This window comes from Lepidochelys kempii, chromosome 5, assembly GCF_965140285.1.
Source record: "Lepidochelys kempii isolate rLepKem1 chromosome 5, rLepKem1.hap1, whole genome shotgun sequence".
In the NCBI taxonomy this organism is placed as follows: Eukaryota; Metazoa; Chordata; order Testudines; family Cheloniidae; genus Lepidochelys; species Lepidochelys kempii.
In genome coordinates, this window is record NC_136384.1 from 82166333 (window position 1) to 82183800 (window position 17468).

Sequence of the window (17468 nt, forward strand, 5' to 3'; positions counted from 1 at the left end):
TGCCTTGTGGCAGCAGACGGTACAGTACGACTGGTAGCCGTCATCGTCATGTCCGAGGTGCTCCTGGCCACGTCGGCTGGGAGCGCCTGGACAAACATGGGCGCAGGGACTAAATTTGGAGTGACTTGACTAGGTCATTCTCTTTAGTCCTACAGTCAGTCCTATTGAACCGTCTTATGGTGAGCAGGCAGGCGATACGGACTGCTAGCAGTCGTACTGTACCATCTTCTGCCAGGCAGGCAAGAGATGAGGATGGCTAGTAGTCGTACTGTACCATCTTCTGCCGAGCAGCCATGAGATGTGGATGGCATGCAGTCCTTCTGCACCATCTGCTGCCAGCCAAAGCTGTAAAAGATAGATGGAGTGGGTCAAAACAAGAAATAGACCAGATTTGTGTTGTACTCATTTGCCTCCTCCCCTGTCTAGGGGACTCATTCCTCTAGGTCACACTGCAGTCACTCATAGAGAAGGTGCAGCGAGGTAAATCTAGCCATGTATCAATCAGAGGCCAGGCTAACCTCCTTGTTCCAATAAGAACGATAACTTAGGTGCACCATTTCTTATTGGAACCCTCCGTGAAGTCCTGCCTGAAATACTCCTTGATGGACAGGCACCCCCTTTGTTGATTTTAGCTCCCTGAAGCCAACCCTGTAAGCCATGTCGTCAGTCGCCCCTCCCTCCGTCAGAGCAACGGCAGACAATCGCTCTGCGCCTTTTTTCTGTGCAGACGCCATACCAAGGTAAGCATGGAGGCCGCTCAGCTCACTTTGGCAATTAGGAGCACATTAAACACCACACGCATTATCCAGCAGTATATGCAGCACCAGAACCTGGCAAAGCGATACCGGGCGAGGAGGCGACGTCAGCGCGGTCACATGAGTGATCAGGACATGGACACAGATTTCTCTGAAAGCATGGGCCCTGCCAATGCATGCATCATGGTGCTAATGGGACAGGTTCATGCTGTGGAACGCCGATTCTGGGCTCGGGAAACAAGCACAGACTGGTGGGACCGCATAGTGTAGCAGGTCTGGGACGATTCCCAGTGGCTGCGAAACTTTCGCATGCGTAAGGGCACTTTCATGGAACTTTGTGACTTGCTTTCCCCTGCCCTGAGGCGCATGAATACCAAGATGAGAGCAGCCCTCACAGTTGAGAAGCGAGTGGCGATAGCCCTGTGGAAACTTGCAACACCAGACAGCTACCGGTCAGTTGGGAATCAATTTGGAGTGGGCAAATCTACTGTGGGGGCTGCTGTGATGCAAGTAGCCCACGCAATCAAAGATCTGCTGATATCAAGCGTAGTGACCCTGGGAAATGTGCAGGTCATAGTGGATGGCTTTGCTGCAATGGGCTCACCTAACTGTGGTGGGGCTATAGACGGAACCCATATCCCTATCTTGGCACCGGAGCACCAAGCCGCTGAGTACATAAACCGCAAGGGGTACTTTTCGATAGTGCTGCAAGCTCTGGTGGATCACAAGGGACGTTTCACCAACATCAACGTGGGATGGCCGGGAAAGGTGCATGACGCTCGCATCTTCAGGAACTCTGGTCTGTTTCAAAAGCTGCAGGAAGGGACTTTATTCCCAGACCAGAAAATAACTGTTGGGGATGTTGAAATGCCTATATGTATCCTTGGGGACCCAGCCTACCCCTTAATGCCATGGCTCATGAAGCTGTACACAGGCAGCCTGGACAGTAGTCAGGAGCTGTTCAACTACAGGCTGAGCAAGTGCAGAATGGTGGTAGAATGTGCATTTGGACGTTTAAAGGCACGCTTGTGCACTTTACTGACTCGCTTAGACCTCAGCGAAACCAATATTCCCACTGTTATTACTGCTTGCTGTGTGCTCCACAATATCTGTGAGAGTAAGGGGGAGACGTTTATGGGGGGGTGGGAGGTTGAGGCAAATAGCCTGGCTGCTGGTTACGTGCAGCCAGACACCAGGGCGGTTAGAAGAGCACAGGTGGGCGCGGTACGCATCAGAGAAGCTTTGAAAACCAGTTTCATGACTGGCCAGGCTACGGTGTGAAAGTCCTGTTTGTTTCTCCTTGATGAAACCCTCCGCCCCTTGGTTCACTCTACTTCCCTGTAAGCTAACCACCCGCCCCTCCTCCCTTTAATCACCGCTTGCAGAGGCAATAAAGTCATTGTTGCTTCACATTCATGCGTTCTTTATTCATTCATCACACAAATAGGGGGATGACTACCAAGGTAGCCCAGGAGGGGTGGTGGAGGAGGGAAGGAAAATGCCACACAGCACTTTAAGCACAGCACTTTAAAAGTTCACAACTTTAAAATTTATTGAATGACAGCCTTCTTTTTTTTGGGCAATCCTCTGTGGTGGAGTGGCTGGTTGGCCGGAGGCCCCCCCCACCGCATTCTTGGGCATCTGGGTGTGGAGGCTATGGAACTTGGGGAGGAGGGCGGTTGGTTACAGAGGGGCTGCAGTGGCAGTCTGTGCTCCAGCTGCCTTTGCTGCAGCTCAACCATGCACTGGAGCATACTGGTTTGGTCCTGCAGCAGCCTCAGCATTGAATCCTGCCTCCTCTCATCACGCTGCCGCCACATTTGAGCTTCAGCCCTCTCTTCAGCCCGCCACTTACTCTCTTCAGCCCTCCACCTCTTCTCCCGGTCATTTTGTGCTTTCCTGCACTCTGACATTATTTGCCTCCACGCATTCGTCTGTGCTCTGTCAGTGTGGGAAGACAGCATGAGCTCGGAGAACATTTCATCGCGAGTGCGTTTTTTTTTCTTTCTAAGCTTCACTAGCCTCTGAGAAGGAGAAGATCCTGTGATCATTGAAACACATGCAGCTGGTGGAGGAAAAAAAAAGGGACAGCGGTATTTAAAAAGACATTTTATAAAACAGTGGCTACACTCTTTCAGGGTAAACCTTGCTGTTAACATTACATACATAGCACATGTGCTCTTGTTACAAGGTTGCATTTTGCCTCCTCCCACTGCGTGGCTACCCCCTCAACCTTCCCCCCTCCCTGTGGCTAACAGCGGGGAACATTTCTGTTTAGCCACAGGCAAACAGCCCAGCAGGAATGGGCTCTTCTGAGTGTCCCCTGAAGAAAAGCACTCTATTTCAACCAGGTGACCATGAATTATATCTCACTCTCCTGAGGATAACACAGAGAGATAAAGAACGGATGTTGTTTGAATGCCAGCAAACATACACTGCAATGCTTTGTTCTACAATGATTCCCGAGTACGTGTTACTGGCCTGGAGTGGTAAAGTGTCCTACCATGAAGGACGCAATAAGGCTGCCCTCCCCGGAAACCTTTTGCAAAGGCTTTAGGAGTACATCTAGGAGAACCGCAAATGCCAGGGCAAAGTAATCCTTTCACATGCTTGCTTTTAAACCATGTATAGTATTTTAAAAGGTACACTCACCAGAGGTCCCTTCTCCACCTGCTGGGTCCAGGAGGCAGCCTTGGGTGGGTTCGGGGGGTACTGGCTCCAGGTCCAGGGTGAGAAACAGTTCCTGGCTGTCGGGAAAACCGGTTTCTGCGCTTGCTTGCTGTGAGCTATCTACAACCTCCTCCTCCTCCTCATCTTCTTCATCCCCAAAACCTGCTTCCGTATTGCCTCCATCTCCATTGAAGGAGTCAAACAACACGGCTGGGGTAGTGGTGGCTGAACCCCCTAAAATGGCATGCAGCTCCTCATAGAAGCGGCATGTTTGGGGCTCTGACCCAGAGCGGCTATTCGCCTCTCTGGTTTTCTGGTAGGCTTGCCTCAGCTCCTTCAGTTTCACGCGGCACTGCTTCGGGTCCCTGTTATGGCCTCTGTCCTTCATGCCCTGGGAGATTTTGACAAAGGTTTTGGCATTTCGAAAACTGGAACGGAGTTCTGATAGCACGGATTCCTCTCCCCAAACAGCGATCAGATCCTGTACCTCCCGTTCGGTCCATGCTGGAGCTCTTTTGCGATTCTGGGACTCCATCATGGTCACCTGTGCTGATGAGCTCTGCATGGTCACCTGCAGCTTGCCACGCTGGCCAAACAGGAAATGAGATTCAAAAGTTCGCGGTTCTTTTCCTGTCTACCTGGCCAGTGCATCTGAGTTGAGTCTGCTGTCCAGAGCGGTCATAATGGAGCACTCTGGGATAGCTCCCGGAGGCCAATACCATCGAATTGTGTCCACAGTACCCCAAATTCGAGCCGGCAACGTCGATTTAAGCGCTAATCCACTTGTCAGGGGTGGAGTAAGGAAATCGATTTTAAGAGCCCTTTAAGTCGAAATAAAGGGCTTCATTGTGTGGACGGGTGCAGGTTTACATCGATTTAACGCTGCTAAATTCGACCTAAAGTCCTAGTGTAGACCAGGGCTTGGGGACTCACTGTCTGTCCTGGCATCTGAGGCTGCTGAAAGCAATTTGGTTTGAGTAGTAGTAGGAACCCCTGTGACTGAGATGTGTACAGGCAGGACTCCTCATTGATCTCCATCCCGTGAAGCTGTTGTCATGCTGTTCTGCACTAAATATTTGAAGATTTCAGTAGTGGCAGATGACATAACAAGAAGCAATGGTCTCAAGTTACAGTGGGGGAGGTCTAGGTTGGATATTAGGAAACACTATTTCACTGGGAGGGTGGTGAAGCACTGGAATAGGTTACCTAGGGAGGTGGTGGAATTTCCATCCTTAAAGGTTTTTAAGGCCTGTCTTGACAAAGCCTTGGCTGGGATGACTTAGTTGGTGTTGGTCCTGCTTTGAGCAGGGGGTTGGACTAGATGACCTCCTGAGGTCTCTTCCAACCCTAATATTCTATTTGTTTTTTCTTGGTGTCTTTTCTCTAGCATTGACTCTTGTGAACAAACCTTTTCTCCGCTCCAGCCTCTTGACTTGCTGCCTTCTTCTCACACATCTGCAACAACTTTTGCAATGAGAGCTTTCCTGTGCCCTATTCTGCATGCAGTGCTTTAGCAACCTGCAGACGTGTGAAAGGCCACCTGTTACAAGAATGCCTCAGTCACCAGATTTCCCTTCTCCACTCAAGGGAGCCTGAAATGTGCAACTTTTGCTAGAGCTCCTAATCAATTGTTGTCTATGCAGCTTTGTTGTTCCAAGCTCCTCTCTCAGCCTCTTTATCTCCTCAATAGAAGTGTACTTTAGTAAATGCAGCAGAGAGCTAGAGAGTGGCATCTGTATTAATGTACTAATATAGATACTTTAATGAAAAAAGTTAGTCATAAAACTAATAAGTGTTCTTGCTGTCAGGCTCCATTGAAAGCCTCTTTGTTGAAAGGGTTAAGTGCTTTGACAAATCTCATAATGGAGTATGGTATCGGGTCAGCTACTGCCTCCCAATTCTCCTGTAGGGTCTGAAATTACCTTTACAGACCAGCACCGTAGTGCAAGCCTCTCTCTGTAGATACAGGTTCTGAGACTCACTGCTGCTAGGATTTTTTTGCGGGGCCATGTAGACATACTGTCAGCATCCAGGGTCATTAGCCATACCTTTCTTCTAATTAGACTGTTGTGAAGTAGAGATGTAGATGAAAACTTAGCCAGTATCTATAGGTCTCATTTTTAAGTACTGAATACTTCAAACCCCAACATTTTTTTAAATTTAGATTTCTTGTAGGGATTTAACCCAGGAGAAAGTGCCAGTGGATAATGGAATGACCTCTTTTACCTAGCAACAGATGCCCCATCAGTACAAGAGTTCCCCAAGTCAGAATATCATTTAAACAACATCAAGGCTGAGAAAAACCTGAAAGTTCATTATATAGGCTTTGCATACTCTTTAAGCTTTAGACATGGGGAGAACTGTCTAGGACAGAAGGGAAAGGCAAGTAAGTTTTAATGCTGATAGGATCAGCATTCATTTCCCTGCTGGAAATTCAAATGTTAAAATGGAGAACAGTGGACAGTGGACAGACATCTTTGAGCTAACACTCCTTGCCACAGTATGGAGAGCGATCCCTGTAAAAGAAGGGAGCTTCACAGACTCTGAAGAAGAGGGAAAGAATGGGTGGACAGCATTTCCTCATTCTGTGCAACTCCACTTGCTATGAAGGTATGTCATGGTCCTATGTTAGACAAGGTAATAACACAAGAACAGGAATGAATGCATCACTCTTGTCCAGTAGTGCTGCAACAGTTTTTATAGTGGGGGTGCTGAAGGTGGAAACCATGTATTTGGGTTGTTGTTACCTTTACAGTAAGGAGTGCGACCACATTCCTAGTTCCAGCACCTATGCTTTCATCTGCAAGTTTAGTAGAGGTTTGGCAAGTATCTTGCAGTTTAAAGTTTTGAGGGTTGTTGGGTGTTTATATATAAAATGTGAGTGATTACAACATAGCAGGGCCTTGAGAATTGGTGAGTATCACAGTTACAGGGCTTGTTGCACCTCTGTCACTTTTCTGGTCTCTGTGTACACTCCCTCAGATCTTGGGTAAAGGCAGGAGACCTATCTCAGGGGAGTTTTACAGACTGTTTTCAACAGTCAAGATGCCTTTCCTTTTTATCCCTCTGTATGTTTCTCTCTCAGTACAAAACTCTTTTCCTAATTGCACCTTATGGTGAAGTGGGACAACCCTTGCAGATTATCTCCTTGTGGTTCCCTGGCTCTGTTCTTTCCCCACCTGGCACCCAGCAGAAGAGCTGGGAATGGGAGTGGTTGGTACTCTATCTATTATTCTTTGCAGATGTAATGGCCCCTATAGGATTGTTACAGCCCTGAGACTGCTTAGTTGCACCAGGACCAGAATTTACAAGACAGCTTAAAGTCATCTTCGCTTCCCTCCCGCTCATCATTTCCTGAACCCAAAGTAGGAAGGTAGAACAGAGAATCCAGTCTCTTGGGATTTTTAATGCAGATGTTAAGTAAGATTTTATATTACTACAGTCATGTAGTTCCTTCCACACTCATTTAATATCCTGTTGATTATAGATGACAGTCTCATTTATCAGTGACCTATCAGCTTACTTAGAATAAAAAGGACATTATGAAAGAAAGAATGGCTGAGGAAGATTCCAGCTGTCTGGGTATCTAGCAATAATAAAGCAGATCTGGACTTGTTAGCTAATTACTACAAAAATGTAGCAAACATTCATAAAGGAGAAACCTGTTTCCAGAATTTCAGTTGCACTAAGTACCAGTAAATGTCATATGATTAAAGGAACTTGGCCAAAGGCTCTCAAGAGACATCCAGCTATTTGGTATTCATACATGCTTTCTTGTGTATTATTACTTTAAAAAATTTAATATATTAAGGCCAGAACGGACCATTATGATAATCTGTTCTGCCCTCCTGTATAACACAGGCCATAGAACTTTCCCCACGTAATTCCTAGAGCATATCTTTTAAGGAAAAAAAAATCCCTTTTTGATTTAAAAATTGTCAGTGATGGAGAATCCATCACAACCCTTGCTAAATTATTCTAATGGTTAATTACTCTCGGTGTTAAAAATTTACACCTTATTTCCATTCACCTCTCTCTGTTTTTAGGCTGCATTTAAAACAGAACTTGTAACTTTATATTTATATTTAAAAATAAAGTTACGAGTTCAAATCCATGTTTCTCTCAAATCACTGTTCAGGGAAACATTTGGATTTAAATATTTGGATTTAAAATATTCTAATGTTTGATCAGTTCACAAATACCATCTTTATAACCCTCAGGGAACCATTAATCACAGTTGTAATTAACCAAAGCTAATCTTTGATTATATCTGAATATCAGAATCATGAATACTTTACTTTTTATAGAACCCTCTGAGGATCTTTAAGCCTTTAAAAATGTTTCTATTGTTACCTAGTTTATTCAGAACTTTAAAGCAGTTCCATATGAATCTGAACTATGTGACAATACAGTCCTATCACCATTGCACTTTTCCTCCTTCTCTCCTATTTTTTGTGTGTGTTTGTTTCACTCATTTGTTGCATTTTTGCCTTGAATTATATTTTAGGCTTTCTGCCACAGGGACTACATCTATTTATGTGTCTTTATTAGATCGAGACTGTGGCATCTAGGTGCTGCCCATAATACCTGTAATTAATAACTTTAGGAATGTTAATCTATTCAGCCTCTCACAATACCCTATGAGATGGAGTAATATTACCACATTTTATAGGTGAATAAATAGAGGTATAGACTGGTACAGAATACCTTGCCCTATGGTCAGAAGTCAATGGCTGGACCAGGAACAGAACCCAGAACGCTCAACTTCTAGTTCTGTACTTTTACCTCTAGAGTATACTCCCTTTCTAAAAATTTAATTTGAACAGAATATCATAAGAACCAGGTACTCATGTACTAACAGGAAAATATGGTCTAATTGTAGTTCTGTATCTTTGATCTATAATCATTTTTCTCTTAATATGATACAAAATCTTTAGAAGGAATACAGATACTAAGAGTAATTTTACAGAATGCTGGGAGATAATTTTCCAAACCATGGGCCCATTTCTACAAGCCTTTCTCAGCAGAAGAGTCCTACTGAAGCCAGGCTCGGGACTGAGTTTTAAGTTACTATTGAAAAATATCATTAGATTTAAGAGCACAGTTAGAGAATAAAATCTTTTAAGGCAATAGCTTTATACATTAAGAATATACTCAGCAGACAGTAACATCTGATGGTGTAGCACACAATTTAAAACATTAATGGATATAGTGTGGATATGCATGATTTCTATAAAGCTACCTTGTAAATATAAAAATGTAAATCTCATGTGATCTGTCCTTCATTTTAAGATTCACAGACATAATTTTTTTTTTTTTTTAGCAAGTACAAGGGATGATGATTATTAGCATCACTAATAGGGTCAGGAGTTAACATTAATCAATTGGTAATTTACAATGTTTTTGACATGGTATGAAAGCAAAAGTAAACAACTTGCATTAACACTTCTTTAGTTGTACGAACAGAAGACTTCCTGATATTTCAATTGGAAACATTGGGATGAAATTGAAGAGGCCAGATACACTGATTTATAGCATTTGAGGATCCAGACTGACTTCAGTCTAGATTTTTGGAACTATGCTGGTTTACACCAGTTGAAGATTAGTCCCAAGGGTTTGTGTATGTTTGTATGCGGTGGAATTCTGGAAACTCCCAAAAATTCTGGAATTCTGTACATAGGTTCAGGGCTAGTTTTAGGGTCAGGCAACCCAGGTCACTGCCTGGGGTAATGGGTTTGGGGGGCACCAGGCTCAGGATGCTGTAAGTTATTCAGAAATTTAACAAATGGAGGTGGCACCATTTGGTCTAGGGCTGGTCCTGCATGGGTTGGGGAAAGAGAGGGTGAAAACAAAAACACCCCTGTGCTGGAGCATATTGTGGGATTGTAGCATAAACCTTCTGTGACCAGCTATTTCCTTCTGTGAACAGGAATAGCCTTTTGGCCCTTCACCCTCTGATCAGGAGCTCTCACCCATTGGATCTGTTAGTGGGGATCCAATGGCCTATGCCTACCCTAATCCAGCACTTCCTGCTACACTGGCCAATTCAGAGCTGACATGAAGTCAACTTCATTAGCATGCAGGAGTTCTCCAGTAGCTCCACCTGCACTCCTTGTCCACAGAATGTCTCCAGGAAACTTTTTTAAGAGGGCCCATCATGCACTTGACTAAATTACAAGCCTTGTAACTTCAACAATTAAATCTAATTCAATCATTGAAGTGTGGGAAGCTGGACTGCAGGAATGGTTGAATGGATTCTTTTAGGACAGCCCCCACTTTTAGGAAAGGTCACTCTCCAGCATTGGGCTTTGGTACCTCCATGTGACTCCTTTGTCCCTTTGCAGGAAGTGCTAGATACTTCAGAAAAACATTTCCTGAAATCTAGCAGCCCTGTCTTTTACTGTTGATGGCCTTAAAGTTGCAGCCAAAAAGGGCTGGTCTATACTACCATGGTAAATTGATTTAACTTACGTTATTCACGTAACTGAAGTTGCGTAACTGAAGTTGACGTAGTTAGAGCCACTTACTGTGGTGGCTATGCTGCACTGTCAATGGGAGAGTGTCTCTTGTCAATTTCCCTTATGCTTCTCAAGGAGGTGGAGTACACAAATGGATGGGAGAGTGCTCTCCCAGCAATTTAGCGTGCCAGACCCACTAAATCAACACTTGCTGCATCAATTGCAGCAGTGTCAATCTACCAGTAAGTGTAGACATGCCCAAAGAGACATTGGGCCAGATCCCCAGCAGTATCTGTGTTTCTTCTCCTCCCGAGAACGTGCCTGTGAAGGAAAGATCCTGTGGGGCCTAGGTGCACTGAATTTAGGGCCATAATGGAGCAGTGCAAAGCCACCATAATGAGGCTGAGGATTGAGATTATTGATTCTGGATGTGCACTGGTGGAAATAACAGAGCCTGGTTCCTTGTGAAATTGTTCTTCAGCATACCATCAACAACTTTGTCTTTGTTCCTGAAAAGTATAAATGGAAACAGTTACCTATATCTTAACTTGATCTCTAAAGAGCTTCAATTTCCCTTGGTTTATGAATAAGCCATTCAATCTATGTATACTTTTTTACGCTCTCTCTTCTGTTCATTGTTGAACAAATTATCTCAGTGAAAGGAGTTCTTTGTTTTGTTTTCAGTGGGGTGTTACCAGAATTCTTTACTTTTGAATGACTGAGAAATCAATGACCTCAGCAAAGGGTAACTGTAGTTCAGCAACTGACACACTAATGTCAGTGTAGCAATGAAATGGAAAGAAAAATAACCAATTCTAAAATAGTTGCTACTTTTAAATCAAATGGACTTATCTATTTCAATTTTATAGCACTCAGAGGGTGAATAGTTTTCTAGAAGCAAAATGAATCACAAAGCTTTTCTACTGAAATTCAAGATGGCATTTAAACACATTTTTTCAAAGTATAGTGGTAGTCAGAAGCTCTTCAATATTTGGTAAATTTAAAATACATGTAAAACCTCATTGTAGCTCTCAGATGTATGAAGATCTACATTATGATACGTGATATGACATCCAAATTTTACTAAGTCAGGCACTTATTGCATCACTGCTGTATTTAGACACTATTGTTACTGGTAACACCTTCCATCAGGTCCATCATGCTGAATAATGAATCACATGTTGAAACAAGATCACAGAGCTGCAGGGGTAGGAAAAGAGCAAAGTTGTGTGTGACTTTATAGAATCAGTGGTTACATAATTCTTACTGCAAATTGAGGTCACTGAGCAGTAGGCGAAGGTAAAAACATGGATGTGGTAAAAGCCAGCTGCATGGAACAGGGATTGTAACAGGATGATGGATGCTTTAGATACTTGCATGGTAAGAGATACCAACATGTACAAAATGTGGATTTATTTCTGGTTCACTGAAGTGGGGTTCCCAAAACTAATAAAGACTTTGCTCTTCCCTCATAATGAGTTATCCATTCTTAAAGTGAATGGGGGGAGGAGGGGGTAGGAGAAGAAAAATGTGCACTTTTGACACACACACACACAGTGTAATATAACTTCCACAGTTCAAAAAAAAAATACACATTTCAAGTGAACTCTGAACTGAAATACTCATTTTCTCTACCATAGTGTTCTGAGATCTAACAATGGAGCTCCAAATAATATGCATGGCAAGAGCTTGAAATTGCCTCCCTGTTTTCTAAAGCAGCCACTGTTAGTAGGGTTGTCTGACCTCAGTTCATCACTTATCAAGAATGCAGCAATGCATTAGATTTTGATTTATTTGTCTATAAATAGTATTAAAGGTGAGGTAAGATTAAGGCAGTCTTACGCTTCCCCATGATTGAAATCTTATTTTTAATTGCTTATAACATTGCCAAGCTTCAACAGTCTGGGCTGAAATTTTACATGCTATATATCTGCCTCAGCCTGACTTTAATTTCAGCCAAAACACTTCAGCCATTTCCAAGATCAAAGCTGGGGAGGGAATACATTGTTTGACCCCTAATAAAAAAAAAAGTCTGGTGACCTTTTTCTTTGAACAGTGGTAGGGCTCCCATGCTTTGAAGCAGTGAGTTGAAATTTAGTTGGAGTGTGATCTTTTGCTGTGCCCATGAAAATGTGCCCGAATTTGATGAGTTTACAGGTCTTTGGAAAAAATTGCAGTTTGCACATGCTTAGAGGAGTTAAAATCGAAGAAGACTCTGTTCTCACCGAACATGCTTGAGCTTCTTACAGCTCCTAGAGCTGATCAGACTCTGCAGGCATCATCCCTACAGAGCAACTGAGCATGCTCCAGCTCAGGGCCATGAGGTAAAGCTGGGCTTTCCCCGAACTGGATGCTCCAAGCCATGGTCGGGCTTGCACTGAAACTGAGGGCCAGGAGCTTGATCTCTCCTGTGCTCACAATGACTCTTCTACTGGCACCCAGCAGTGTGGATGAGGGATTTGCTGTTTCCAAAAAAACAGTACACCCCAGTTTACTAGATCCACTGGATCACTGCTCCATGTAACATATAGCACTTAGATATGTTTATAGTGAAATCAAGTAAAAGTTTATTTAATGATAAACAAATAAAGGGGAAGGGTCCCAGAGCCCAAGTTCCAGCCCAAGTCTGAATGTTTGCGCAGCAGGGTTTATCTCTGCAGCCCGAATCCCACAAGCCTGAGTCAGCTGACCCAGGCCAGTCACAGTCACGTCACAGATCTTTTATTCTAGTGCAGACATACCCCAAGTCTCCAATACATTCTTTGTATGCCTTTCTTTGTTGCAGTTTCACTCTAGACTTATTAGCAGATAGACAGTACTATGTATTTGATAGTTGTCTCTCATAAAATCCTATATTTAATTCATGCTCTCAGCTCACTTGCAGGGATTCAGTATTGCCAAACCCACACATTCAGAAAATGAGTTCAGCTTTAAAATCATGAGATTTTTAAAAATAAAAAATGTTGGGTTCTTTTTATTTGCCTTCTAATGTTTGCACCTTTGGAATACACTTGGATCACATTTCCAAGCTTTTCCCTGCAACCATAATCACTAGAAATTTTTTCTAAATGAAAGCTGAGATTCTCATGTAATCAACTGAATCCAGGATCTGGTGCTTTAAGAGAAATGCCTAATATTGTGATTCTCCTGATAAAATTATGAGAGCTAGCAATACTAGAGATTGCAGTGAATAAGGAGGCTAAAATAGTCCAAGAAACATTGAACAAAATTTTGAGATTTAAAAAAAAAGGTTGCAAGTAGGGCTATCAAGCGATTAAAAAATTAATTGTGATTAATGGTGTGATTAAACAATAATAGAATACCATTTATTTAAATACTTTTGGATGTCTTCTACACTTTCAAATATATTGATTTCAATTATAACAGAATACAAAGTATACAGTGCTCTATTTATATTTGTTTTGATTACAAGTACTTGCACTGTAAAAACCCCCAAAAGAAATCGTATTTATCAATTCACCTAAGACAAGTAATGTAGTGCAACGTCTTTATCATGAAAGTTGAACTTACAAATGTAGAATGATGTACAAAAATCTCTGTATTCAAAAATAAAACAATCTAAAATTTTAGAGCCTGCAAGTCCACTCTGTCCTATTTCTTGTTCAGCGAATTGATCAGACAAACAAGTTTGTTTACATTTGCAGGAGATAATGCTGCCCGCTTCTTGTTTACAATGTCACCTGCAAGTAAGAACAGGCATTCTTATGGCACTGTTGTAGTCAGAGTCCCAAGATATTTACATTCCAGATGCACTAAAGATTCATGTGTCTCTTCATCTTCAACCACCATTCCAGAGGACATGCGTCCATGCTGATGATGGGTTCTGCTTGATAACAATCTAAAGCAGTGCGGACCGACGCATGTTGGTTTTTATTATCTGAGTCAGATGCCACCAGCAGAAGGTTGATTTTCTCTTTTGGTGGTTCGGATTCTGTAGTTTCTGCATTGGAGTGTTGCTCTTTTAAGACTTCTGAAAGCATTCTCCACACCTCGTCCCTCTCAGATTTTCGAAGGCACTTCAGATTCTTCAACTTTGGGTCAAGTGCTGTAGCTATCTTTAGAAAACTCACATTGGTATCTTCTTTGCGTTTTGTGAAATCTGCAGTGAAAGTGTTCTTAAAATGAACAACATGTGCTGGGTCATCATCCGAGACTGCTATAATATGAAATATATGGCAGAATGAGGGTAAAACAGAGCAGGGGACAGTTCTCCCCCTAGGAGTTCAGTCACAGATTTAATTAATGCATTATTTTTTTAACAAGCGTTATCGGCATGGAGGCATGTCCTCTGGAATGGTGGCCGAAGCATGCAGGGGCATATGGATGTTTAGCATATCTGGCACATAAATACCTGGCAATGCCAGCTACAAAAGTGCCATGGCAATGCCAGTTCTCACTTTCTGGTGACATTGTAAATAAGAAGAGGACAGCATTATCTCCTGTAAATGTGAACAAACTTGTTTGTCTTAGTGATTAGCTGAACAAGAAGTAGGACTGAGTGCAGTTGTAGAACATAAGAATGACCATACTGGGTCAGCCCAAAGCTCCATCTAGCCCAGTATCCTGTCTTCCAACAGTGGCCAATGCCAGGTGCCCCGGAGGGAATGAACAGAGCAGGTAATCATCAAGTGATCCGTTCCCAGTCGCCCATTCCCAGCTTCTGGCAAAGAGAGGCTAGGAACACCATCTCTGCCCATCCTGGCTAATAGCCTAGGCTCTGAAGTTTAAATTGTTTTGGTTTTGAGTGCAGTTATGTAACAAAATAAAATCTACATTTGTAAGGTACTTGTATGAGGTGAATTAAAAATATTTATTTTGTTTATCATTTTTACAGTGTGAATATTTGAATCAAATAATATATATTGATTTCAATTACAACACAGAATACAATATATATGAAAGTATATAAAAACATTCAAAATATTTAATAAATTTCAATTGGTATTCTATTGTTTAACAGTGCGATTGAACTGCGGTTAATCATGATTAATTTTTTTGAGTTAATTGCGCGAGTTAACTGCAATTAATCAACAGCCCTAGTTGCAAGTCTTAATATTGAAGATGCTATAGGAGATGGATCATATGCTCTAATCAGGACAGGAATGCTCATAATTTGTAATTGCCTGAGACGCAACCAAGATTTCATGAAAGTTATAATGCATTTGAAAGGACAAGGAGGTAACTGATAACCTCTCCTGATGTAAATCTGTTACAAAAGCAATTCCTGCTTTTCCCTGTTCATTTTACTAACCTCTCCCCAACATCAATTTTTAATTTAAAGTTGTTCTAGAGAGAAGAATGTTCGGTTAATTTTTCTAAAACCTGCATATATTCATATTCTCTAATCCAAGTATCCTTTTTTAAATATTCATTTAAGCAACATTTTAACCGTTGCAATCAATTTACATGCATATATTTATGACACTGGTTCAGTGTTTGCTGAACTACAGCTGTATCTTAGATATAGTTCACAACATTAGAAATGCACTGTAATTTACTTTAACTTATTAGTTTCTCTTTTGCTTTCTGTTGGATGTCTGAAAGTTTGTACATATTTTTTTTGGTAACATCTGCTACAATCAAACACATGCATTATAATATTTTATTCTTTAAAATCTTCTTTAATTTCTCTTTTCATAGAAAGAAGGAGAAAAAGATCACAAAGTTCGCTTGGCAGTTGGAAATGGAGTAAGGAGTGATGTATGGAGAGAATTTTTAGGCCGATTTGGTGACATCAAAATGTGTGAGTTTTATGGGGCTACTGAAGGAAACATTTCTTTCATGAACCACACTGGGAAAATAGGATCTGTGGGACGTACTAATTTCTTTTATAAGGTAACTATTTAATATTTTATTTTAGAAGGAGGGTTGGGGATAAATGTGATTCTTAATTCAGTAACTAGATCAGAAGAAGTGAGGCTAAAGTCAGTGGGAATGGAGCATGCAAAATCAAGTCCTAAGTCTTTTGATCTAGTTACTGCAGGTTTAACTGACACTGTTCAATGCTCCCAAAATCATGTGTATATAGTGCTCTCACCTGTGCTAATGGCAGCACCAGTGGGATTTTTTTTCCCTTAAAATTTCCTAGCATAGACAAATGAGTGAAACTCCATCATCCTGAAAGTTTCAAGAAAGTTCTGTTCAGTTCTGCATTCTAAATCTTTGTTACTAGGCAAGAGCCTAGATTACAATTATTTAATGCATCACAGATTTATAACCAGTGAAATATATGTACAAGATTGAAGACTGGGAGGTATACCTGCATGCTCTCTCTGCTCATCAGGAGTCTGTAGATGCTTGTATGTCTCAAGTCCATCTACTTCCCAGTCTTCAAACTTTTATTTTCTGGGTCAGAGCCTGGTGTGGAATTGGAGATCAAGTACTCTCCACTCCATGTTACCCTATCTAGACCCAGGGATATTTTGCCAGGAGCTCCTTTCTGCTGTATCTTGCTGTGTGGCTTCAACTACTCAACTGTGGAAGAACAATATCTACAGGCAGCATGCTTCCTGGGGGTGCCTGCAGTACTGCCAACCCCAAGCTTTCAAAAGTCATGAGATTATTTTTAAAAACCATACATTTCTATTTTTCTGAAACTTTAAGGTGTGCTTGCTTCATGTTTTGAAGCTTTCCACAACCATGAGGACGCAACTTTTTTCATAAAGAAAGCTGGACTTTTCATGCAATCCGATTCCAACACCTGGGGCACTACGAAAAACACCAAAGATCATGAGACTTGATAAAATCATGAGAGATAGTAACACTGGGGCAGTCCATAGGAACAGGCCCTTGGTTTAGAGACTTGCACGATTAAGAATACAGTTCTCCATGGAGTTAGTAGGACAGTAATATTCAGGGCTAGGGTTTCAAAGAATACACTTATCATACACTAATGTACAAATATTCAGCTTAAAATAATAAATCTGAGTAATAATAATAATAAAGATAAACTACTATATCATCTATAATATCTTTATTATGGGTAAAGTGACTAGTGCAATGAAATTTACAATAATGCATGACTAACTCAGTGTGGCCATTTTACCTCAAGTTGGTTTTCCATACTTCTAAATTTAAAAGATAAAAAGGACACTAATATATTAGCTTGACTGGAACAAAAGAATGATATACAGGAATGCTAAGAAATATTTCCTGTCCCCAGTCACATGGCCAAGTCAGAGTTACAAAAAGTTCATACCCCGTCACATGGCAAAAATCAAAATCCACCGAGTCTGTAACATTTATTTTGTTACTTTAGATTAAAACTGGAAAGATAAATCAAATTTACTTTTCACTATTTACTGCATGGTGCATGTGTTGGCATTTCACTCAGCTTAGACAATAAAATATGTGATTGGGAAGAGGGAGGGTCGCTCACATCACCTGTATCATCCCTTCCCTGCAAAATAGGAGGTGAGGAGGAGTTCTGGAAGTAAGTGGAGAGTGCCTTTACAGTTGTATGCTGAGGTCAGCATAGAACTTGATCATCCAAGCCCACACGGGGCTCCCCAACCCCATTTTAAAAGGATCCTGAAAAGTTCAATTTGGGTGGATCTCTTGAACT

The 17468-nt window shown here is 41.8% G+C and overlaps 1 protein-coding gene across 1 annotated transcript in view; it reads left to right on the forward strand.

Annotated features, from left to right (window-relative positions):
• SLC27A6 (solute carrier family 27 member 6) overlaps window positions 1–17468 on the forward strand; it is a 55741-nt gene that overhangs the window by 19031 nt on the left and 19242 nt on the right. Inside the window, exon 5 of the mRNA XM_073346228.1 lies at window positions 15545–15739. Within this exon, the coding sequence (XP_073202329.1) occupies window positions 15545–15739 (195 nt within the window). The remainder of the gene's footprint in view (window positions 1–15544; window positions 15740–17468) is intronic.